Source organism: Orbicella franksi, chromosome 6 (genome assembly GCF_964199315.1).
Source record: "Orbicella franksi chromosome 6, jaOrbFran1.1, whole genome shotgun sequence".
Classification (NCBI taxonomy): domain Eukaryota; kingdom Metazoa; phylum Cnidaria; class Anthozoa; order Scleractinia; family Merulinidae; genus Orbicella; species Orbicella franksi.
The window spans coordinates 7,619,156-7,643,541 of NC_138150.1; the positions used below are offsets into that span (position 1 = coordinate 7,619,156).

The 24,386-nt window shown below is 38.8% G+C and overlaps 3 protein-coding genes and 1 long non-coding RNA gene across 5 annotated transcripts; 2 read left to right on the plus strand and 2 right to left on the minus strand.

Annotated features, from left to right (window-relative positions):
• Positions 1-5,448: 5,448 nt before the first annotated feature.
• On the plus strand, positions 5,449-21,392 carry LOC145491463 (THAP domain-containing protein 3-like). Of its 2 annotated transcripts, XM_081470704.1 has the most exons (3): positions 5,449-6,750; positions 6,834-7,140; positions 20,142-21,360. In XM_081470704.1, exons 1-2 carry the CDS (start codon positions 6,637-6,639, stop codon positions 7,074-7,076), a joined length of 357 nt encoding a protein of 118 aa, XP_081326830.1. In that variant the 5' UTR covers positions 5,449-6,636; the 3' UTR covers positions 7,077-7,140; positions 20,142-21,360. The 2 variants fall into 2 exon arrangements, with proteins under 2 accessions (XP_081326830.1, XP_081326829.1); XM_081470703.1 differs by having other exon boundaries at positions 5,452-7,140; positions 20,142-21,392.
• LOC145491481 (uncharacterized) lies at positions 8,464-10,734 on the minus strand. The gene is made up of 2 exons (XR_014049838.1): positions 10,369-10,734; positions 8,464-9,871 (listed from the first exon to the last, which is right to left on the minus strand). It is a non-coding gene; the product is annotated as an uncharacterized LOC145491481 (long non-coding RNA).
• Positions 10,765-14,464, plus strand: LOC145489285 (ATP-dependent DNA helicase RecQ-like; the record flags this gene model as incomplete). Its single annotated transcript, XM_081468248.1, has 3 exons — positions 10,765-11,109; positions 11,701-11,946; positions 12,612-14,464. Coding segments are annotated over 3 exons (2,256 nt in total), but the record flags the coding sequence as incomplete, so codon positions are not given.
• Positions 21,393-21,806: 414 nt separating the features above from the next.
• On the minus strand, positions 21,807-24,346 carry LOC145491458 (uncharacterized). Its single transcript, XM_081470697.1, has 2 exons — positions 24,257-24,346; positions 21,807-24,122 (listed from the first exon to the last, which is right to left on the minus strand). The coding sequence occupies exon 2, from the start codon at positions 23,719-23,721 to the stop codon at positions 22,042-22,044; it is 1,680 nt and encodes a 559-aa protein (XP_081326823.1). The 5' UTR covers positions 23,722-24,122; positions 24,257-24,346; the 3' UTR covers positions 21,807-22,041.
• Between the last annotated feature and the right edge of the window lie 40 nt (positions 24,347-24,386).

A 24,386-nucleotide genomic window follows, 5' to 3' on the forward strand; every position in this document is an offset into this window, starting at 1 on the left:
TGTTTTACTGTCCCATTCTCATTGGCTGAGAAAAAGATGCGATTTAGAGCAAAAAATAGTGCGATTCATGAATAAATCGCACCACTGAGAGCCAATCAGATTGCAAGGATAACCAGTGATTTCAAAATGGATTTAATAAATATGTAAATTCATGCAAAAGAAAAAAAAAAGGAATGGCTTCTGTGAGAGCTTCGCGTCGATATGCTCACAGCCAGGCTGAAATCAAACCTAGATTCAAACTCAGTTCTCAAACTCAATAATTCATCCAGTTTAAACAAAGGAAATCATGACCGTGACAGCGTTTGGATATCTGATCTTAATTAGCATAGGTTTTTACTATTTCATTTTTCCGTTTTCTCCGTAGTTTTGGTTTCGATTGAGGAGATATATCAAACACTCAAGACAGCGTTTGACCACATTACCAAACACCTCGAAGTTCGTCAAAAATACTCCGCTGTGCGTCGTATTTTCAACTCTCTTCTCGGTGTTTGGAAATGTGATCAAACACGGTCTTACGTGTTTGATATATTACTTTTAACTTAGATTAACTATATCATCAACTTTTTTCTTAATATTTGCAGCCAACTCTCGCTTTACAAGCACACCTTTTTTGTAAGACCCCTTTGTTAATTCAGCCATGTTTTAGGCCTCTCACATTCAATCACCCTCTTTAATGTGACCAATCTGTTAATGCGGCCGCATTAGAACTGCCCAGCGGTGGTCTTATTAAAAAAGATTCACAGAATTGCTTTAACCCAGAGACATGAATCTCTATCAAAGATAACTTATAGAAATCGAACAGAAAAATTTAGTACTTTTTTTTAATTACTTTATACAGTAACCATGGTTAACAAAGCTAGCGCTCGAATAACAAAAATCATCAAAGATGTTGTACTGGCTGGGATAGAAGGGTACAATTTTACCGATTTCACGCAGTTTTTGGTGGAAGTGGCATCGCTGTCAACGGTATTGGGAATTTTCACCACGATGTGCCTGCTTTTCTACGTCAAGGTCACGTGTCCCTGTTTTGTATATGGCGACGGTACCAGACCCCGCACATTCCACAGTGCTCGTTACCAGATCGTCCCGTACAATCCCAAAGCTAATGAGGCTAAGCGTTATCGTTAAGAAGACAAAACAGAAAACCTACTCTTTCAAATTATTGTAAATAAGAACTGGAAGCAGAGAAAACAATAAAAGATTGTACAATAACTTTGTCGGGCTGATTTCTGTAAATAAAACCCCTATTCCCTTTCAACAATGTAAGAGCTATCAGCAATCGACATGGGAAAATATTGATTATTTTGGCGTAGTCTTCTACACACTTTTATGTTGCAATCACGGGGCACTTAATATTTTACTTTCGATCTCGAGGAATCTATAAGACAAATAGAACTTCTCAAAGGCGTTGATTATAAAACGCTCCGGCTATATCATGGAAGAGAGAGGTATCTCTTAAAGATGCATTCGTCAGACTGAGAACCTAATGAAAGGCCAAAACACATCGCAATCACAATCAATGACATTAACGATCACTTTTGAGTACTAATTGATTGGTCATCAATAGACCGATGCCAATCAGTGCCAATTAACTAACAGGAAATCGATTAGCATCGATTGATTTTCCAATCATCGATTTCATCAATTGTTCTCGTCCTGAATGAATGGAATTTGTTTATCTTTTCTGTGTTCTCTGTGAACTTAGAAATCCAAGTTCTCTCAAATACGATAGTTAGGATTTGTGTACCGTGGATTAATTATCATCCTTACTAACCTATTCAGACACAACAGAGAATGAAGAGTAAGAGAGTTGATTCAATAAGGGCCTTGTTCCCAAGGTAATCCCTCGCAAGTTATTTTAGGCGTGGTATCTAGTTCTTCACGGATGTAACCATAGGCGTTGCGTGGATGTTTTCGTGGCGGATGAAAATGCACGTCAATCCGGCCGCTCGGGCTGCGCATGTGCGAAAAAAAGTAAAGCAAAACCAAAGAATACGCGAATTACTTTCGACATTTAAGTGACAGTCACTCTAAAAAGTCGCGCCACTTTGTCAACCAATTAAAAGTAAAGCAAAACCCAATCTACCCTAGGAAAAAGGATGGCGGCTGTACATTTTACCACAATACCTTGCGAACCTAACACACCCTATATGGTTCAAAGAAAGCCAAATCTTTACAATATTTGTTCCTGTACTAAGGACATTGTGTAGCCTAGATTTGAAGATTTCATAATTCTTCTGTACATTTTTATGAGCGTTGCAATTGTTAAGGTTTTCTGCGCTAAGAGCTATGGGTAAATGAACCAGTCGCGATCTTTTTTCTACGGAGGATTGGGACTCGCTTGCACAGGTTTTCCCGCGCTTCTCGTCGTCGTAGTCTGTGTATTTGCTTCGAGTTTTGATTGATTCACTGGATTATCTCCGTCTTTTGTGTTTATTCACAGTAATTACTTTGGTTTTGGTTTCACGATGTTCAATTTTAAATCACTCTATCTATAGAAAAACAAACCCATAATATCTACAGAAAGCTAACACACACAGACCGCTGTCTCGATTTCAATTCTCACCACCCCACGTGCCATAAGAGATCTGTAGTCAGTACCTTGCTACGCAGGGCACAGAACATGCTATCAACAAAGAAAGGGAAATGTGAAGAAACGAAACGAGTCAAGGCTGTGCTACGTGACAATAATTATTCCTCATCATTCATCAATGGCTGCGAAAGATCGCTATCGAAACTCCCCACCGATCTACCGACCCAAACGGTTTCGTGGTGCTACTCTATGTGCAGGGCATTTCGGAAACGATTAGTCGAATCTTAAGGCAACAACAAATCAAAGTCGTCTTCAAACTCTGAACAGTTTGTTCCCGCGACCGAAAGCCCAGGAAAAGGTTGACGGCCACAATCTGGCACAGTGTAAGAAATCCGTTGCACCAACTCCAGTTATGTATACTAAGGTCAAACTGAACGATCACTGAAAACTCGGGTTACAGAACACAAAAGAGCTGTTTCTATGTTTGACCATGACTCCGAGATTATTTTATGTGGCAGCTTAAACACCCTGAAGAAGGCAGCAATGGCGAAACGTTGGTTGATTTATGCCGCCATTAAGCGTCTTTTCAGGAATATTTTTAACATTTACGAGTAGTTTAAAAGACGTTACGCAGCTTCTTCAATACTATTCATGGCTCCAAGATCTCCTGTCATGTCCAAGAAAACAACCACAAAATGGATTTTTGAAGTGTCAGAGTTGTTGGACACGAGGCCAACTTTCACGAGCGACTCTTCTTGGAAGCCTGGATGTCAATAAAGGATCCGCAATCTGGAAATCAACACATCCCCATCCCAGAAATCTACAAGTCTTTGGCACGCCCATAAAGTCACGCGCTACGTTTTCTTGAAACTTCACGCGGAATTTTCCTCAGCGCGCGTTCGACGTGCCGTTTTTTGAATCACGCGCACTAACGTTAGTATTTCAACTGATGAAGGCTCAAGCACCAGCCGCAACGTAACGTCTTGAACAAAACATCAAAAAAATAGTCAGTGTCAAACCATTATCTTACAAAACCCATAAATTGCTGAAAGCTTTCTTCCATAAAGAACCTCAGGGCAGCGGTTGGATGACGTAATGTAAAATATGAACATTGAAGTTTTTTTTAGACCTAGCTAATGGTGTTTCGTTCTCTTTTATGCCCCCTTTATCTCAGGGGGAGGGGAGGGAGGACTTACAAATAATAAACAAGATTGCGTGCCACGGCTGCCCGTGCATTGAGGCACGTGCTTGCCATTGTCACGTCGGGGAAGGAAAGGTTCGTGTCAGAATCAGAGATTACTTACAACAAATCAGTTGCAATGAAATTTTGTATTTATTTTCAGAATCAGATTGAAATAGACAGCAATAAGATTGGCTCGTTATGGCTAAAATCTAAGAAGGTACAGTCAGTTTTTGCGCTACTTATGTTCTTGTTTTAGTATTTTCAGGAATAATATACCCTCTTCACTCGCGGGATGTTAATTCTCTTTACTGAACAAGTCGCATATTTTTTTCTTTTCCGGAGTGAATATTCCAGTTTTGGACACCGACAAAACTGTACCAAGTCAGGTAAGTTAAGTTTATAGAATTTGTTGGTCAAACATGCAAAATTCGCGCTAATTTTTTTTCTTTTTTTTTTTTTCGGAATTTAGCCAAAATGTGTTTAGCGCTCAAACTCATAACGACTAAATAGACCCACTGCGCTCGCTGGATCTCCCAAAAGCATTCACTTTTATAAGTTAGTTCATTTCAATTCAGACGCACTTTTCTGTTGAATTTGCAGTGAAAAAAAATTTGAAAAGTGGAGTCTTTCGTCAAGTATCTTGAACTGTCAAACAGACTATTTGAGAAGGCTTGTTTGAAACTTACGTACATACTGGATTTCCAGAATGGCGATGGTATCATTACTAAACCTCTTCGATTTTGATTACATCCTAAGTTCTACTCCACTTGGTCCAATTATTAGAATGTATTATGAAAAACCAAATTGAAGGAAAATTAGCAAATCCATCTGAGGCTGGTAAATTATATTTAACTTGTTTTTCAGTGTATATTACTTTAATTTCTGGCGTGGGAAGAGCTTAAATTCCGGACAAGAAAAAAGGCAGCAAGTTATATTCTTCAGTATTGCCATTTGAAACCCATTAACGCTCATTATTTCTTTCTGTCGTTGCTGTTGCTTTTTTAGTCATTTAGGAAACGACATTCCATACACAAGAGCAGAGAAAGTAAATTTATTTGACCGTAAATGCGTTAGGAATATAAATAAGCCAAACTGTGTGTTTTTACTTCTACAAGAAAAGAAAAGCAGAGTTTATTTTCCCGTAAGTCAGTTAAGATCCCTCCACTCCCCTTTATACCTTTTGAGTCGCAAAGGATACATGAGAATTTTAGGATGTTTACCCAAAACCTTCTGTTCAAAGCACCGAAGTTGAGACTGAAAACTTATTGGAGCACATATCATCAATGCACTTACTGGAGAGAAATGGAGACCACACTGGCAATGTCTTCAAATACCGGCTTGCTGTTAATTAAACGTTAGGCTTCTCATCTGGTTAAAACTACACCTTGCACAGACATCATCCTTTCTGTTGCAACGTACTCAAATGGGACATTTCATATTTCTCTTTGCAGTAATCTCACAATGTTGAAGCACGAAACGGCTGCCAAACTTCGCAGAAAACGAGTTTGGGGGACTGAGAGCCGAAAATCGCAGCTCGAAGATAAGCGTTTTACTCAAGAGTCTCAAGAGGTTGAAATAGAACTCACTCAAGCATTCAAAGGCGAAATAACGAGAATCGACGCGTTTGCGTTCAGTTCATAGCTCATTTCATGGCTAATCACTTGATAAATCAGATTTTTCACTATCCTGCAGGCAAATTAACTCTCGCAAATATCACTTCCAGCAAAAAGGGCTTTCACGACCCATTTTTGCCCGAGTTTTAACTTAAATTTGCTCGGGCTAGCGAGATTAAAATTTGTCAAAGCCCTTGCTAATACATCTTCGTCCGCGACTGTTGTTGGTTGTTTTTGATGCGATTGTGCAACTAACAATTAATAAGTTACTCGGTGAGTATTTGCTATTAGGAATTTTGTGTTTGCCAACCAACGCAAAAATGAACAAACGGGGGCTCTTATGGCAGGGGTTCTTCCTTTCTCCCAGTCCCCCTCCTTCCTTCCGCGCTTTGCCTCCCGCTCCCTCAGTTTTATTTAAGCGTCTGCTAAGCAGGCTACGAGGAAGAGATAATTTCCAGGGACAAATAATTATCCGAGCATATTTTTAAAGTCAAATGGGGGTTATTGCGTTTCTCATCTTTCAAACATTTTTCGCAACGAGCAGGCTCCTTTGAAATTTGAGGAATATCTCCCGGGTATTCCACAGTATTAGCTGGGGCATATTCAGTCAGGCGACACGCTTAGCCTAGTCGCGTGCGAGCAAAAATATTTGATGGGTTACAACTTTCAACCGTGCTCGACTTTCTGATTCACCGCTCGAGATCGCGTGATCTGACGATTAAACATGATGCCCAAATGAATTGACAGCTTCCTCTCCGAGGTCAGGGAGTTCGATCCGTCTGGCTGGTTGCTGAAAATAGAAACTAAAATTTATTCAAGATTTCTTGGAATCACAAACACAATAGATTGGATTTCATTGTCGTTTCGCAATACACCGATTGCAAATATGGCGACGATGGCACCAAAGCGAGGCTTTTCGGTAGCAACCGTTGCTAAGGGCCGATCTCGTTTGTTTTCAAATATTAGTTTCCCGTCTATTAGAGTTTCTTAAGGCCGATTCCCAGTGTTTCTCTCTTCTGAGTTGAGAAATTTGAAAAAAATCCGATCAAAGTAAGGCAATTCTTTACTTTCAAAGAGTTTACAGTTTAGAAATTACGCATTGAATCCTGTTTTGTCGCGCTAGTGGCAAACGCTCGATTTCGTTGAAACGGTTGCGTACAGAATACATTCAGTATATAAACACAAGTGTTATTTTTCAATTCTTTGCATTCGAGGCTTCATTAAAGCTTTAAAGTTGAAAACCGCGTTCTTCAATATCTAAAATTTGGGCTGAATAAGTGTCATTAAGTTTTTTCCAGCGTTAGAACATGCCTGATAACTGTTGCGTGCCACTGTGTTGTAAGAGTGGATATCGAGTAGGGCCGGACGGAGAAAAGATCACATACCACAGCCTTCCAACGACTGATCCAGAAAGGCTTAAGGTATTTTTTCGATCTCTATTGATTTGATACACTTGCTGTTACATAAATTGTGGTAATTTTGTTTCACTTGTCTTATTTCATAGACTTGGCTTGTAAAGATTAAACGAGATGTCTCCACAACGTTCCAGATCACGAAGCGAACTAAGATCTGCTCGTTGCATTTCAAGCCAACTGATTTTCGGAAAGGCTTAACAGGTCGCCGAGTTTTAAAACATGATGCCGTTCCCTCAATTTTTCAATGGTCTGCACCATCTCCTAAGAGGAAATCGCCACGTAAGCGGTCACAACTTCCCTCTCTCCTCCGCAGAGGCTCTGACAGGTTTTAGGTGGGGAGAGTCCGCTGTACGTAGTGAGTGCAGGCGTAATAAAATGGCGAGAGCGGCCGCGAGAGCCTCTGCCAGATGTCACGCCCAATATGGCCGCCATCTGGGGGAGGTAACTTTTCATCACATGCCATTAGGGACAGCGCGTCTCCCAACCCCAAAATGCATCGGGAACGAAAGAATATCGAGATCGAAATGTATTGTGGGCCAAAATATAATCAGATAGTGGGAGCCTGGTCTCTAACACTTGAAACGCCTGGTTGATTTCAGCTTTAAAACGCAGTTAGCGACCACCAGCCCACGTTTTCTCGAAATATTTCTGAAAGGAAACACGAATTATCCCTCGAACGTCTCAGTCACAGAAATTTTTGCTCATCAAATCAGTTGTGCACCACGGTATTCATTATCTTGCAATTCATTGACCTATTTGTTACCAGTAAACGAACCTTAGCTTGTGTTGTGTATGTAGAAATTATATGTAGTTTCTTTAATTTGATTAACAATAATCGTAACGGCTTGTCGTGTATTTAATGCAGTAATACAGAACTTCATACCGTAATCCCATTATAATTCCACACACATACCAACATTGAAAGCCTGAAAATATATAATATAATATATAATAATATTTATCTGTTTTTTTTGTTTCTGCATGTAATGTTTGTTTCAGATTTGTTGCTTAAAAGCAGTAAAAACTCTAGAACAATATGAAATAACTATAAGACAATATTGAAATGACAATAGATGTCAGACATGTACTCAGAGTCCAATTTTCCTTAGAATGTTACTCAAGCCATGTATGGCAAAAAAATATTAAATTAATAGTAAACTTGTTGCAAAATCAATATAGTTCGCACTGTGCCGTTCAGAACTTACATGTACATGTACAAGCATATATCTGTGGTGGGGATCAAGTTGATAAAAATCCTATGGAAATGAGCTGATTGATCAAATATTTATGCAAAGCACAATGCCCAGTATTGTGATAGCTCACTGAAATTAAATGTGTGAAACACAAGACTAGTTTCACCTCATGCCAATAATGATTTCACATGCTTATCCCTGTTCTATTTAACAGAACATCAAAAACATGGTCTAATATTATTATTAATACAAGCTGCTGGAATAGTCTTGAATGACTGCTCTGTCCTTTTTTTGCTAATAACAAAATGATTTCAATTGAAAGAGACCTGGCATGTTCCATATAGGTCGTCCAGAAACAGTTAGAATCAGCTTTTAAAATTTCACTAGTCTGACCTGTAATGATTTCATATATTTTCTAGTGTGAAAATGTTTCCTGCTCTAAATGCTCTAAATAATGATATCATCTTCTCTATTTAGCACAGCATCAAACAAACAATTTTGCCAAGGGACCTGTAGATCCAGGTTTTCGTTATCCCTGGTGATCTTTTTCATTTTGATAGAAGTAAATTATGATGATGTTCTTCACAATGAAGAAGCTAAAGACCTGTGGATAACATAAGCCAATATCATAAGCCAATATGGCAGTAGCCTGCTAGAAGGCTAGTGTCAGGTTGCACAGTTATCTCTAGCTGTTCAAATCGTCACGAAAACATGTACAGCCTGCTACTGATCATATCACAAGGGCCATTTTAGAGATGAAAACTTAGGTCAAAAGGTTTCTAAAAGCACTCTTCTATCTTTGTACTTCACTAACCACATGTCCTGCATTTTTCATGGGGCAGTGCATTTGGTTCATGTTAGAAGGAGTATTCCTTCCCAACATTGTTGTCTTTCTGTTGTTAAAGGATTTTGTGTTTGCAAAGTTGTGTTGTAAATATCAGAATAGTACTGGAAATGGGTCATGAAATAGGGTTTTACACATAATGCTCAAATTTGTTGTCATTATGCAAATGCTTGATGATCAAAAAATCTCACTATATATTATGCTCAAAAGACATCGGCCAGTTTTTGTCACTGTTATTCCCGCATAATGCTAGATTCTTTTGCCTCGCTATTATGCTCAAAATAATGCCAGCACAATGTGTAAAACCATATAATGACCACTAATGGGGGTGAGGGAAACATGGAGTGGTCATCAGTGGAAGTTGTGGCACTTCCACAATAAACAAACTAAAAATTTGTTTCACACTGACAAGAATACGGCTTCGTCTCTGCTCATGGGCGACACAAAATATAACCAGTATTGGGTCAGGTGTTGCAAGAAGATCGATTCTTTGATCACTGGACCCGTTAACCATCAGAAAAGAGGGCTGTGCAAGGCTACCACAGCTGCGTTTACCAGAGTAATAACACCACATATATCAGTGCAACTCTGCAGGGAATAGTTACGGCATCGTCAGTCACATTCATGACCCTGCCAATTAGTCACACTGGGAGAGTGGGCAAGCACCAAATGACTCTTTTTGTGCGTTCCAACTTCTGGAATGTACCGTGCAAAATCATTGATGACATCAATGATGTCTGGGGGAGGTTGCCAAGCCAGCATCTTACAGTATATGATCTTCATGAAAGGTCGCAGCTCAACATCTACCAGTACCCAATGATTACCACCATTTTGAGGGTTGCCAATGAAAGTTTTGTCATTCCTTTGTCCCACATTCAGAGTGAAAACCAGCCTTTTTAATGGTCCAGGGTTAAGTAACTTAGCTTTCCTCATCATCTCGTTGTGGATATTAACAACGACATTGGGCATAGTAGCATGGTATCATTTTGCATGTCATTAAGCTGTTTTAAAACCCATGTGACGTGATCAGTATAGACCCAGCCTTGCATTCCCGATGCAGCAAGACAGGCAAGCTCATCTGCAGTCAATCCTGTTAATTAGTAACAACATGATATACTTTTCATCTGGCTTTATTAAATATTTTCTAAGGGAGTGGGGTAATAGACCTCAAAAAGTAGAGTTGGAGTGGGCTGCTAGCGGACAAAGATGTATATAAGATTATAAATTTCTAAGCATCACTGCTTTCTAATTCAACAAAACTGTGATACTGTATTGGAGATGGCATCCCCCAACCCAACCCCCCCCCCCCTCCCCACCCCCTTTCCACCCTTCCACACCATGTCTAAAACCCTAATCGCATTTTTTCAGCTACAAAATAAGCATATTCCATATTCTATTTTACATCATTTTACTTTTTCGGGCCCGTGCACGCATTTTCGTTTTGTTTATCTTTAAATTACATAAACTTTATTGCATATTTTAGCCGGTTCCAGTACTAGTTCAGGATATACCTGGAAAAATAAGCCTACACATCACGACATCACTCCACATGAAATCATTTCTTAATTTTCTTTAAAAAAAACCTACCATAACTTGGTAGCATATCGTCAGTAGGATTGTCCCAGATCATGGCTTTGAATTTGTCGATCGATTTCTCGCCGAGTTTTGGGCTGGCGAAAAGCTTTCGAAAACCACCTCATCTCAGTATTGTAAGCACTGGGTTTGCGCTGTCGACGGCTCAACTTTGCAAGGATCATTCTATACATAAATATTGAACAATGCTTGGAGCAATTCAAGTGAAAAATTTTATTCAGGATTTACCTTACCCGCTAAAAATGATAAAATTAACCAGGCCTACTAATGTTAGAGACCAGGTTCCCGCTGTCTTGTTATATTTTGGTCCATAATACATTTCGACCTCGATATTCTTTCGTTTCCAAAGCATTTTGGGGTTGGGAGACACGCTGTCCCTAATGGCATGTCTTTTCATTAGTATTCCTCACCGGGGTATGCCGCACATGTTTGTCGGTCAGCAAAGTGGCGGCCAGATTGGAATGTCCTGTTCTGCGGTTACGCGATGTTCAAGTACAAAAAACGTATTTGGATGCGTGGAAAGCTGGAAAACTTTGTTGTCCTCATAAAGACTGTTTGTCTGAAAGTATTTTGCTATGTAGCGATGGCTTAAAGCATCACTTCAGAATTCGACATTCGCGAGACCCGCCATGTGGCGATCAAGAAATTAAAGAAGGAAAGAATATCTTAAGGAAACGTTTGGCAGATGAAACTCTGAACAACTTATTGATTCTGTCTCAAAAGAGAAGAGAACAAGTAAGGTTTCTTTGAAGTGTTGTTAAATTCATTGATTATCGAGTACGAAATTTCCTTGCAGTGCTGCTAAACTTAAGCTTATTAGTTATATTTTTCCTCGACCAAATAAATGCTTTTCATGTGTATTTTGAAATGTACTCGATCAAATCGCTGATATATTTCCTGTAAGAAAAATATTGCTGTAAAAAGGAGCTTTCTGTTCAGCAGTATAATCAAATTCGATAAATTTAAGCTTCAGTTGAAAGACTTTTCGTTAATAAACAACAATCCGTACCAAAATATTCTTTTAAAAGCAGCACAAAAATACCACATGTAAGATATGTATTAAATTTCCTGTTTTCTTGTTTTAAATAAAGCTCAGGAATGGTTGATTCGTTGATGTGTCAGTCTTGTAAATAGTCTTTATTTGCTGGAAATCCCCTTGAAAACTTATAAATTATTCCATTTATTATTTTATTGCACAAACACCAAAAATACTTAACAGTCAAAATAACTTCAACTAAATACATACAGTTGCAGTTAATTTTCATCTTTAACGTTGCATAATTATTTATTAAACTCGCTGATCACCTGTCTTCTATAACAATCCAGAATTCAGCTCATTATGAATCATTCACCATTGAATTCAATGATGAATGTTTTGCCTTAGTGGCAACACACGAGAAAGAGGCAGCAAAGCTGTTTGGCCTTTACCTTTGGCATAAAGGAGTATTGAACTGGCTGGAGGCTGGAAATAAACCTGTAACAGTTGCCGTGAAGAACAAGTGGTTGGAGTCAACATTTGCCTTGTGGCGAAATAAGGAAAAAATCTATGCAGAAGCCACGTTTCATAAAAAGGCAGCTAGAAAGATAAATGGGGTAATTGTCTTTGTCCCACTCCAAATTTAATTGTGGATGAAAATATGAAAGACATACCATAGAATAAAACAATGCATTCTGTTTGTTGTTGGATGTTTTGAATTTTTATTCTTTCATTTTAACTTTTAACTAAATTAACATACACAGAGTAGAATTTTGAGACTTTCAGAACTGCACCTAAAACATACAATTTTTACCCATAAAGACAAGATTATTTTCTGACTCCTCTGGGTGAGTGCTGTAAAATTCTATCCTAACACTAGTATTTAAAATTAAGTACTTTTAAAGAAATTAAAAAACACCATTTCACAAGTTATCCTTACTGGTCTCAAACATTTTCATGAGTACTAGTTGGGAGAACTTGTATACACATCAAGACATAAGTAAATATTCATCATTGGAGATCATTTCTTTAATTCTCAATACCTATGTGTTACAATTCACTGATAACAGGAGAACATTGACCAGCAAATTAATTAAAATTAACCTCTGTTTGCCCAGATATATTCTATTCTTTTTGGCCAATTTTCTTGTTGAAATCAGCCACTGCCATGCCCCCCCCCCCCCTAAAAATACCTTCACCATCTTCAAAAGAACTGCTTCATGTGGCAAACATAATCTTTTGTCTGCTATTTAAATTGTAGTTTCAGGCAAGTCCACTACCTACTCCTGCACCTGAAACCCAGCCAGTTCATGCTGGAATTACGCAAGGGGTTCCAGATGCCATGTCTAAAGAAGATGAACCTCTCCATGTCATGAAGACAGTTTTCGGATATGATTCCTTCCGTGAGGGACAACAACAGGCCATCCAAGCCATAGTTGAGGGCAAAGACTGTGTAATATTGATGCCCACTGGGGGAGGCAAAAGCTTAATTTTTACTATTGCTTCCATAATTAAGCAAGGTCTAACTGTCATTATTGAACCTCTAAAATTTTTAATGGAAGAGCAGGTTGCTGCTCTGAGGGAAAAAGGTGTGTCTGCCTTTTACTTTAACTCTTCACTCACAGACACAGAGATGGATTTTGTAGTTCACAGTCTTACTCGGTTTAGGTCCCAATATGTTATGCTTTTTACTAGTCCAGAATGTATTTTTAATGTAAGACTTCAAAATGTCTTATCTAACTGGAAAGGCAATAGCCGGCTGGCCTTCATTGCCATTGATGAAGCTCATTGCATCGATTCCTGGGGAGTTGGCTTCAGACCAGATTTCACAAGACTAGGAGAACTAAAAAAGTTTGGAACTGCAATGGCAGCTTTTACTGGAACAGCAACACCCCATACTTTGCAGGTAGTTATTGACAGCTTAAAACTCCAGCAGTGTACTGTAATCAAGACATCTTTTATGAGAGAGAACCTGTTTATTGAAGTGCAAGAGAAGAAAGACAATGCAAAGAAACAAGTGGCCACAATACTACAGGAGAAATTTCAGAATAGTTGTGGAATTGTTTACTGTGCAAGGCGTCAGGATGCAATGGACATGGCTCAAGAGCTAAAGAAACACAACATAAGTGTCACATATGTCCATGGCACCCTAAGTGATACTGACAGAAAGAAACATGAAGAACTGTGGAGCAATGGCAATGCCAAAGTTATGTGTGCAACAAAGTGCTTTGGAATGGGAATCAATAAAGAAGATGTACGATTTGTCGTTCACCTAACATTCCCAGAATGCCTTGAAGACTATTACCAGGAAATTGGAAGGGCTGGGAGAGACAGAAATCCTGCAACATGCATTGCTTTGTTCAAATTTGAAAACCGGTCTTTTCATCTGCATAACATCAGTAAAATTCAAGATGAAGGTAACAGAAATGAAAGGTACAATAAACTCAATCAATCAAGCTATTTCTTTTACAACTCTGATGTGTGTAGGCATGTGGGTCTACTATCATATTTTGGGGAAGATGATTCAATCCCTTGTGAGGAGGCATGTGATGTGTGCACAAGAGGACCTGTAGCAGAGGAAATACAAAGTGACAAGACAGAACTTGCCAAAATTGTCATCCACTGTCTGATAGAAATGCAGCCACTTGGCCATGGAAAAGTGACTGTTACTTTGCTTTCTCAAGTTTTAATGGGATCTGCATCAGCTGAGATCTTAACTAATGGTTTGGATAAACTTACCAGTTATTGCAAGGCTAAGGAATTTTTACCAGGAAGAAATGGAAGAAAGCTGTTGTTGATAAAATTCATATACTGCCTTATTCTTAAAGGTTTCCTCAAAGAGAAAATTGATGGAGCATCTTCCAACATTCTCTTAACTGTTGGTGATGTAAATGGCATACTATCAGGATCAGACATGTTGACCTGAACTAAAACATAATTAGCCTCAGTAAGAGCTTAACCCTTTAAACCCCATAATCAACATACAAATTCTCCTTGATCTCTGCACTTTTAATTTGCTGTTTCTGCAGTTATGAGAAATTTTTGTTTCAGTTTGAAGGTAAATTCTCTTTGGTGATTGACTTAATGTTGATATTGCAAGGAGAAATTTGAAGTTGATCACACTAGGGCCTTAAAGGGTTAATGCAGCACAAAAAATCCTGAACTTGTATCCAGGACTGTTTCAATGATCCCCCTGGGGTCATGCAAACAGTTGACAATAATTTCATGTAAATACTCGAAAGACCAAAAAAGTACATCCTGAGTGATTAACTGGGTTTGCTGTTGTCAGCTTTAAATAACTAAGTTTTCTTTGGTCCAAGGTTATTGACTACTGGTACACAATTCTTCTTTATTTGCACCTTCCCAACAATCTGACTATCATTAGAGCACCTAGGAATAGCTTCTACATGTAAAATGATAGAATTAACCTTCAAAAAATTTGAGAGAAACTTAAGAAATAATTATTATAAATTGTGTGACTTCCTGACTTGCAATTGGCTCTATTTATTGTGTTGTTCCATAAAACATCCATACCCCTCCTGCAGAAGGTTTTTTATCCCCTCAAATTTGTAATGACCTTCTGTGAGGTGGGTATATGAATATTTTCTTGAACTGCACATTTTCTGTCTGTAAAAGACACTTGGCAATTAAGTACTTCATGTTACACTTTGTTAGCCTTTTAAGCAGTGGATAAATACTTTCATAATTGTAAAACTTCACACTGCAAATTTCAAACTTAATTTGTCAAAAGGTCAAAGTGTAGGTCAGGAAAGGATTCATACAGCTTATCCTTGAATTTCTCTGCAACCTTTTTGGTGCCCTTCTCATTGACATCCAAATGACATTTTTGACCTTTACCACTTGGTTTGCCACTGCCTTCAAGAGTATACACATCAGGGGGGTCATCCGATTGAACTCCATTGAAGAATCCATTTTTTAAGCAAAACCACGTGCCTTTAAGCTGGTCTAGGAAAGAGTTTGAAACAGAATGTCTTTGGGTGGTGTGCTCATCAAAACCTTGTTTGGAGGAATATGCTTTCCTGACAGCTTTAAACAGATCAATACTAGACATTATCCTTTCACACATCTTCACTGAGGTATGTCCTAGAACGGAAAATTACAGACATATTACATAAGTGAGGGGTTTTTTTTTTCATATTTATAATAATTTCTATACTATGACAATGTTCTGACAACTACTTAAAGACTAGACATTTTAAGTGATAGAATTTTTTTTTTTGATATTTCATGTTCAATAGGTGTCCACAACATTAAAAGAGAGAGTGCCTTGCTTGGCCATCTTTACACAAAAATAAAGTTTGATCAAATGAATTCATTTTTGTAAGGTATTTGATTGGTGATGATAACGATAGTTATTTATAACATAGCTAGCAGAGGCTTGCAATCAAATACCTCCATTGTGCTCACTAAAGCATGAACCAGTTGTTAACTGGCAAATATATATGATTATTTAATTCATTCACAACTTATCTTTAGACCTGTGAGCTATATGAAATTTACAAAAGTTGACATGACAAAAATTGTTACAAAGCTGAAATTTTCCCCCAAGAACACATGCTCTTAAGTTCGCATGACATGTATCAATAAAACTGTTTCCTGTTATACATTGTAGTCTGGGCAACATTACAAAATCCATGACGTCAGAGGGTAACAGTACACCTTTGCCTGCAAATGTTGAGGGCCATCCTTATGTATTAATTATGAATTATAACAAATCACTTACTCCCTTAGGAAATCAATTAGTTAACTTTGTTTTCCTTGAACAAAATTAACTGTTTTCCCTCAGGACCAGTCATTTAGTATCAAGTGTATTCAACTGAGTGTCAAATTTGAATTAATTTCATCACTCAGACAATTTTCCCATATGATTAGGGCACTATTGTGCTGGTTGGTCAGGACCACCTGTCATATCATTACAACTGAACTGCTCTTACCTGACACATAGATCTTGAGTGGCTGAACTATTTCAGCTTCCACAAATGCATCCAATTCCATGGCTCCCCCTTTCTTTCCAGAAAGGTTAACTGCACAATTCTTTTGAAGCAACTTGCGGAATGCCAAAGGCCATTTTCCAAGAAAATTGACAACATGAGCAAATGTTTCTGTAAAATAGTTCTTGAAATTCAAATGAGCATAAGTGGGCAACTGCAGAATATAGCAAACCTCTCTTGCTTGGCCTAAAACATGTGATGTGGAGATGTCAAACAGTTCAAGGAGAGGCCCATAGTACAGGAACATTCTTGAATAGTACCTGAAAGCAACATTCCTTTCACTTGATTGCTCTATCCATTTAATGAATGCATCATATAGCACATCATTGTGGTTCCCTGACTTTCTGAGGCTAGCTGACCTATCTCTCGGACCTGGATAACAGTCACTTTTAGCAAATTCAATTACAGCAGCTATTCCATATGACCTAGCACAGTCTTGTACTGCTTCTTTTATTCGATCTTGATTTCCTGTCTCAAACTTTTTCTTCTTGAAAACATCAGAAATGAGCTTTGGTCTCTTCATTACCTTGTTGGCAATGTAGTGGAATCCACCAGGTCCTTGTTCTTTAAAACAGGCTTCACAAAGGTATCCTTTTGTATGCAGATCACCTGGTATTATCCCTGCCCACTCGTAAGCTGAAGCTCTCCCCATCACTCCCCTGATAGTTTTGCAGGTGCCTTGATCTCCTACTAAGCCTGTAACAAATCCTTCCGAGTTACGATCCACCTGTGGTACTGGTTCATCAGATCCATCCCTGATCAAAATATCTGTTCTCTTAAAGGAGTCATCATAACCTGATATGTCATCATCCTCATTATCTGACGTTTGTGGGTTCAGTACTTCATATATTTCAGCTAGTTGCATTTGTTCTGCAATTTTAAGTGGGTATGGAATATTTGTGAACAAAGGCCCTCTCACACAAGCTCTGTGATTAACCAGAAGTTCACAGACCTGTTTGTTTTTCTTTATCACTGCTATTACAAGAGGTGTTGCACCACACATTTCTTTTGCATTTGGGTTGCAGCCAGCTTGCATAAGACAACAAGCAAGGTCATAGTTTCCTTGTTCCACAGCCATATGTAACAAGGTACGGCCAAGATGGTCTCTAACATCCTGCAGGTTAATGTTGCTCAAGTCTTGAATAACACGTTCCACTGAATCACTTTGTTTAGATTCCCACACCTTATCTGCAATGTTATTATACAGCTCAGTGAAAACTTGATCACACTTTGCAAAGCAACTCTTAGCTTGCTGAATAGTTGTTCTATTTTCATCATCAGAATCACCTGCAAGCTCATCATCACCATCATCATTTGTGGTTAACTCTTGAGAACTGTCAAACTCTTTTTCTGTTGCCTCCAAGGTTTTTAATAAGTCAGCCATTTCATCTCTGTGTTCATACAACATGATTAAAAACTCAACATGTTCCCCGGCTTTTTTAAGGCTGAAATTCCTGTTCCTTTTGTCAAATGGCAATGTTTCCAGTTTGTCCACTTTATTGCAAAGGCCAAATTCCTCAGCAAACTGATCTAGAATCACACTTGTTCCTGTAAGGGTTGCATTATTTTCTAATGACAGAGGTAATATGTGAACATCAGTCTTCACTGTGGACATACTTGTGTCAAAAATGTTTTCAATGCTGGGAATGCTCAGTTTCACATTCTGTTGGGTACAACCATCAGCATTTGACAACCACTGGTTACATTGTTTTTCATTCATTTCACAAATGGGTTTTTCATGTGGTGGAATCTTGTTCAATCCATCATAAAGCAACTGGAGAATGTAACTTTTACTGAACTTCTGCCAAATTAAAAAATGTTCATTACAGTTTTCCAATTGTATATTGTTAGCATTCCACCCTACCACATTGTCCTGGCTCTGCAGTGAAGTGTCAGGTGTACTCAACAAATCTTCAATGCCAGTGATGTCTGGGTTTAGTAATCCTCTAACAGTGAAGTTCCACATGTTCACCTTTGGCACCTTAAACAACCTATGGTGTCTTTGATATCCCCTGTGAATGTTCACATTGTCCAATAGCAAAAACAAGGGTTTCTCTGCTGGTATATTAGAGTGCAGTTTGTCAAACTTTTTCCTGTTGTACCTGTCCAGGAATGACATAAAAGTGTCCCAGTGAAGAGTTAATCCAACTTTATTCAGCATATTGACCATTCGTGTACCAGCTCCATAAGCAACCAGAAGAATTGTAAAAACTAATGTTACATCATTTTGGCACTGATTGTTTCTCAGGCTCATTAATAGGCTTAGAGAGTGAACTGCTCCTTTCTCCTTTCTCCTGTCGTCACTTGGAAAGAGAGTCTTAACAATGTCAAAGAGAAAGGGAAACTTCTCTGCAACATTGTTTACAAGATCTGTAAAAATCTCCTCATTGATAAAGACTTCCTCACCACTTCTCAATCCAAAACTTAATGTTTTTGATAACAAGTCTACCTCCTCTGTAAGTTTTGTTTTCTCTGACTGAGAAAGTGTGGATGACTGATCAGTTCTCATTAAAAATTGAATTTCACGCTCATAGATCTTGTCAAGTAATTCTGATTTAGCAGTTAACAATTCAGTTTCCGTTTTGTAAGCCAAAAAAAGTGCTTGCAAGGCATTAGTCTCTCCAGCAGTTACCTTGGCAATAATATCCTCCAGAAGATCATTTCCTCTTTTTCTTGACTCAGCAATAAGGGCTTGTACATTAGCTATTTCACTATCCACAGTAACTGTTCCTGATTTATCATCTTCACAGTTAAAAGAAACTGCTTTTCTGATGTTAGTATAAACCCCTTTTCTTTTATTTAATTTGGAAGAGGGGAATGTTTTTGTTGCAGCACGTGTGGCCAGCCCTTTCTCTTCTTTGTTTAACTGTAAAGCACTGAGAATGGATTCTTGTGTGGCTTGTTTCCCTGGACTTTCCACAAACCTTTCTTGGAGAACAGAAGAAAACGTTTCTTTCGTGTCCTTGTAAAATCGTCCACTTAAATACTGTCGAGACCGTTTACTGGTGGGCTCAACCTTCGATGGTGTTAACTGTCTTTTCTGTGGGTCATCTAAAAAACCAAAGGAGGTTGTGAGGTTTTCGTTTAAAGGATTTACACATGGCAAAATGGCCACCAAAAGCACATAAAGCACTTAAAATAGAGCATTTCAATAACACAGCATATATATACAAAAGGAGATACGGCCGGATGTAGAAAAAAATTAAATAAGATTGAAACGGATTGCGATACCGATTTTTTGAAAAACTAGTAGACGGAACAGTTTTCAAAGTTTAAATCGTTTGTTTGTAACTTTTTATATGCTTAATTGTTACTTCCGAGAGAGAGATTTGTTTGTAACGAAGCTATGGCTTTGTAAAGTTAGTGAACTAAAGGCCGAAATTTAATAAACGAAATGCAGCTAGTAGGGATAAAAGACAAAAAGAAGACATACAAGAGGAATATTTACCTTCAAGAGACATCTCTTGGAAGGAAATGTCAAGCGCTTCCTCTCTTGCTTCCGCCATTTTGACATTTGACCTCCAAAAAACAACGTACTTGTCACTACTCCCCATAGTTTCAGCCAGGTTCCAGGGGGGGCTTCGGAGAACAATATTTTTGCTGTTTTTTGCGAAAATATGTAACGTTGTCTGGAAAATAACGATTGCTAATTGTAGTAGCATACCTAGCGCTGATTTTTGCCAAGTTTCAAGCTCGCAAAGTCCGCGAGGGCTGAGAAATTGATCAATGTACCAGAAAACGACAAGGATGTACCAGAAAACGACAAGCTTCTGGCAGAGGTTCCCCGCTCAGTGGATCCCGTTCTTTTGCGCCTGCACCCACCTTGCCCAGCGGATTTTTACAACGAAAGCCCCATTGGGAACCTCTGCGGAGGAGAGAGACAACTTCCATCTTCATCGGCTGAAATGCCATCCTTCAGTAGCGTGAGTGAAGCAGACAGCGATACTTCCGCTCCGGATGAAATCGACAATTTACGCGCGCACATTGCGAAGTTAGAACAACAAGTCAATTCACTTGAGCTCGAAAATAAACAACTTTTGAAGAACGTCGACGAACTTCTCGAAAGCCAGTTTGGCATAGCACGATTTAAAGAGTCGGACTCTGATATCAATTTTTACACGGGATTTCCTAATTTCCAAACACTTCTGGCTTGCTACAATTTTTTAGACCCAGGTGAGAATGGTTCTAACATTGTTTATGTTAACAGTGCGAAGGAGGACCTAGAGTTTTCATCATCAATTAATGCAGATGGCTTTTTGGGAAATAAACCCGGCCCACGTCGAAAACTTAGTACCCTGGACGAATTTTTCCTGGTGCTTGCGAGAATGAGACTTGGGTTATTTGAACTTGATTTAGCCCACAGATTCAGGATACATGTTTCTACAGTAAAGAGGATTTGTATTTCCTGGATCAATTTTTTGTACTTAAAATTTGGCTTCCTTAACATCTGGCCAAACAGAGAGGCAATAGATAAAGCAATGCCCCAGTCATTCAGGGATAAGTATCCAAAGACAAGGATCATTATTGATGGAACAGAGATCAAATGTCAGACCCCTTCTTCCCTAGTTTTACTCAGTGAAACCTATTCTTCGTACAAGAGCCATACAACATTTAAAAGTCTGATTGGCATCGCACCCAGTGGCCACATAACATTTATTTCCCAACTCTATGCAGGAAGTATTTCAGACAGGGAGCTCACAGTAAGGTCAGGGTTACTCAACTTGCCTTTTGATCAAGGTGATGTGGTGATGGCTGACAAGGGGTTTACCATTTCTGACCTGCTTGAACCTATTGGTGTTGGCCTGAATATCCCCCCATTTCTTCGTTTGCGAAGTCAACAGACCCCTTCAGAAGTTATTGCCACTCAAGAAATAGCTTCAGAAAGAATTCATGTGGAAAGAGCTATAAACAAAGTGAAAAACTTTCACATTTTTAATCAAGTCATTCCATTGTCTTTAGCTGGTAGTCTAAATCAAATGTGGACTGTTTGTGCCATGCTTACCAACATGCAAAATCGCATTATTACTTAGCCATCACTTTTAACATTAGTATATACCACACAAGTGAATAGTGCTTTTCACGTGTGCTGATTGGTTCACTGTGGTGATTAACAAAGTACTATATACCTCTGAGCAACTAAAGAGAAACAAACTGTCTTTGCACGTCACTGTGTTTACCAAAAGTGATGTTTTGGTCTAGTAGTTATTCAACTTGTGTGATATACACTAAAGCACTGATTATTCACCTCAGTGTCAGTGAATGTGGTAGATATTTACCTCACTGCTTTGCAGCTCGGTAAATATCCACCACTGTTCACCTCCACTTCAGTAAATAATTGTTAATTAACAAAACTAGTTTGAGTAACGACAAAAAGAAAACTGGAAAAAAACCTTGTAAATTATGTTGTGTGATTTCAGAAAATATAAATACCCACTCAATTGATTTTAGGGAAGTCAGTTGGCAGGGGTGGGGAGCGGGAGGAAAAGGCTCAAAAGCCAAAATATTTTATTTTTCAAGTGAAAGTGACAATTCCAGAGAATTTCAGGGCAAAGGGTTTTACCCAAAAAGCCTTCTATGGGGAGGTATCATGTTTTCTGGAACAACACAATAAATAATTGGTGGCTTATTACAGTGCAATTACTAGGTTTCATGTAAAAAGTTTAACATGATAATTTCTACTTAATTTCCACTGATGCTACTTGATGATGTTGCCACAACATTAACTGTGCCAGCTGTGTTTGCAGAACACGCTTCAGCTGGCAGTGCCTTGAAGAATTTAGCAAAGTACTTGAAAAAGAACTGTTCTAATTTTAACAACATGGCAGCAAAAAACTCAGCATCAAAATAGATACGTTCGATGACCATTCCCTGAAAGGTGTAGGTGACAAAGTCACACCACTTTGCCCCTGTTATCCCCATCTGCCCCTGGACCTGACAGTAGTATTTGTGGTTTTCCTTTAAAGCCAGGAAATCATCTTTCATTTCCAAATGAAATTGACCATCACCAGCACATGCTGTCTCGGGTGTGACATTTCTATGTTTGTAGGGACATTTAATTTCAAGGATCCCATATGGGTTGTCCTCTGTCACATCAATAACTTTTGCATCTGGTGAGCAACCAAGGAATGGAAAAGCAGGGTTTACCACAAATCCCGATGGAAATGTTTTTACAGGATGCCCACTGTGCTTTAGATAGTTCTCATATTGCTCTAGGGCTTTACTTTCATACTCAATCCCGTGTTTCAAGGGTTCAGGTAAATTTCTCGAGTTGCTAGAGGTATTTCCATCCCCAACAAGGCCCTTGAGAAAAGCATTACTGACAGATTTTCGACTTAAAATGTCTCCAAATGTCAAAGCTGTCAATCTGGGTCTCCTTTCACTCCACCATCGACTGTTATTTCGCTGTGACTGTGTTTCAGATTCGAGTGAATTAGCATCCTGTTCACTGATTCTTAGAAAATCATAAAATTGCTGATGTTCTGAAGTGCATTGTGTGATGATAAACAGGGGAAGATATAAAGATACTGGGAATGAACGATAATTTGCGATAGGTACAGTGTTGCTGTAACATTGCTTAGACAAATCAACATTGCATGTAACTTTGAAATTTCCTTCAGTGGGTGCCATTTGATAGCTAAGATATCCTCCCAAGGGTGCAGGCCCAGCTCTAGTGGGTACACTTTTACCCCCAGTATTCATGTACAAACTAAGCCCAAAGTTCTTGTTGATGTTTTGCAAATGGGCTTTGAAACTTTCAATCTCTATCTCACTTGGGGCTGCCTTAACTGCAGGATACAATGAACAGGCAATACCAGGTGAGGACTGTACAGAAGTGCTTCCTGACGCTGTTGTGCCTAGTTTGGGTTTTTTAAAGACCATATTCATCAATGGTTCTGATGAGATGCTCTTTCCTCTAGGCTTGTGCCACTGCTGGGGAAGGGAGGTGCACACCAGATCATCTGGGACTGATTTAGTTTTAGTCAAGTAATAGTGCGAAACAAGATACATTAGGCCTACCGCATGATTACAAAACCCAAGAGATCCAGCCACACAGGTGCACGATGATGCCAGGACATCAAAAGGTTGTTCAGTAGCAATTGCTAACTTGATTTTATGTGGGGATTCACTTTTCCGAAGGCTTCGATAGCAACGGGCCCTGAAGTAAAAGGTTTTGCTTTCTCTGTGGTGCTTGACTAAAACATTATGGAGATACCCTTCAATAAAAAAATTGACACCACGCTCAAACGGTTTCATGACCATGTAGTCAGGGGAATGCTGAATATTTTTACCAGAGTTTCTAATATACTTGACAATAGAATTGAAAGTGAAGGGGGGAAGGTCGTTCAGCATTTTGTCCATATCGTTCTCTTGGGGACAGAACCGAAATTTTTCTTCGTTCTCCCTAACAAGATCCGAATCACTCTTGCTGATTTGAAAAGGTGAAACAGCTTTCGCTTGATCGCCATTATCGTTTTCCCGATCGCCTGTTGCCACGGCAGGGGAATTTTTTAAGACTTCTTTTACTCTACAAAAGGAAGTGAATAAAGGACGCTTAACTTACACTAGTAATCAGACGGACAGAAACAATGAAACGAACGTAAAATAAACGAGTTGAAAATTTATTGATTATCAACAGTCTCAATAATGCTTACTTTGCGACTAGCTGTGCCTTCACTTTTAATCCTTTGAGGCTCACATTTCTGCTGCGAAGAAGCTCTTTAAGTTCGTTTACATGTAAGTTCTCCACTGGTCTCTCCATGCTTATTTAGGAAACAAGAAACATACAGTAAAAGTCAATGAGGCATTTCAATAAACATCGCCATTGTGCTGTCGCCGCGAACTCAAATATGCATAACAATACAAATGCAACCGCTGCTTTTATAATAGCACTGACCTTTACAACTCCTCTCAGATGTAACTTGGTAATATTTCTTCGAATATCTCTTTCAGAATGGGATTTTCTTTCCGTGTAGAAGCTGCAAAGATTTCTGAAACGTTTATAAATCGACTCGCCTTTGCAAAGA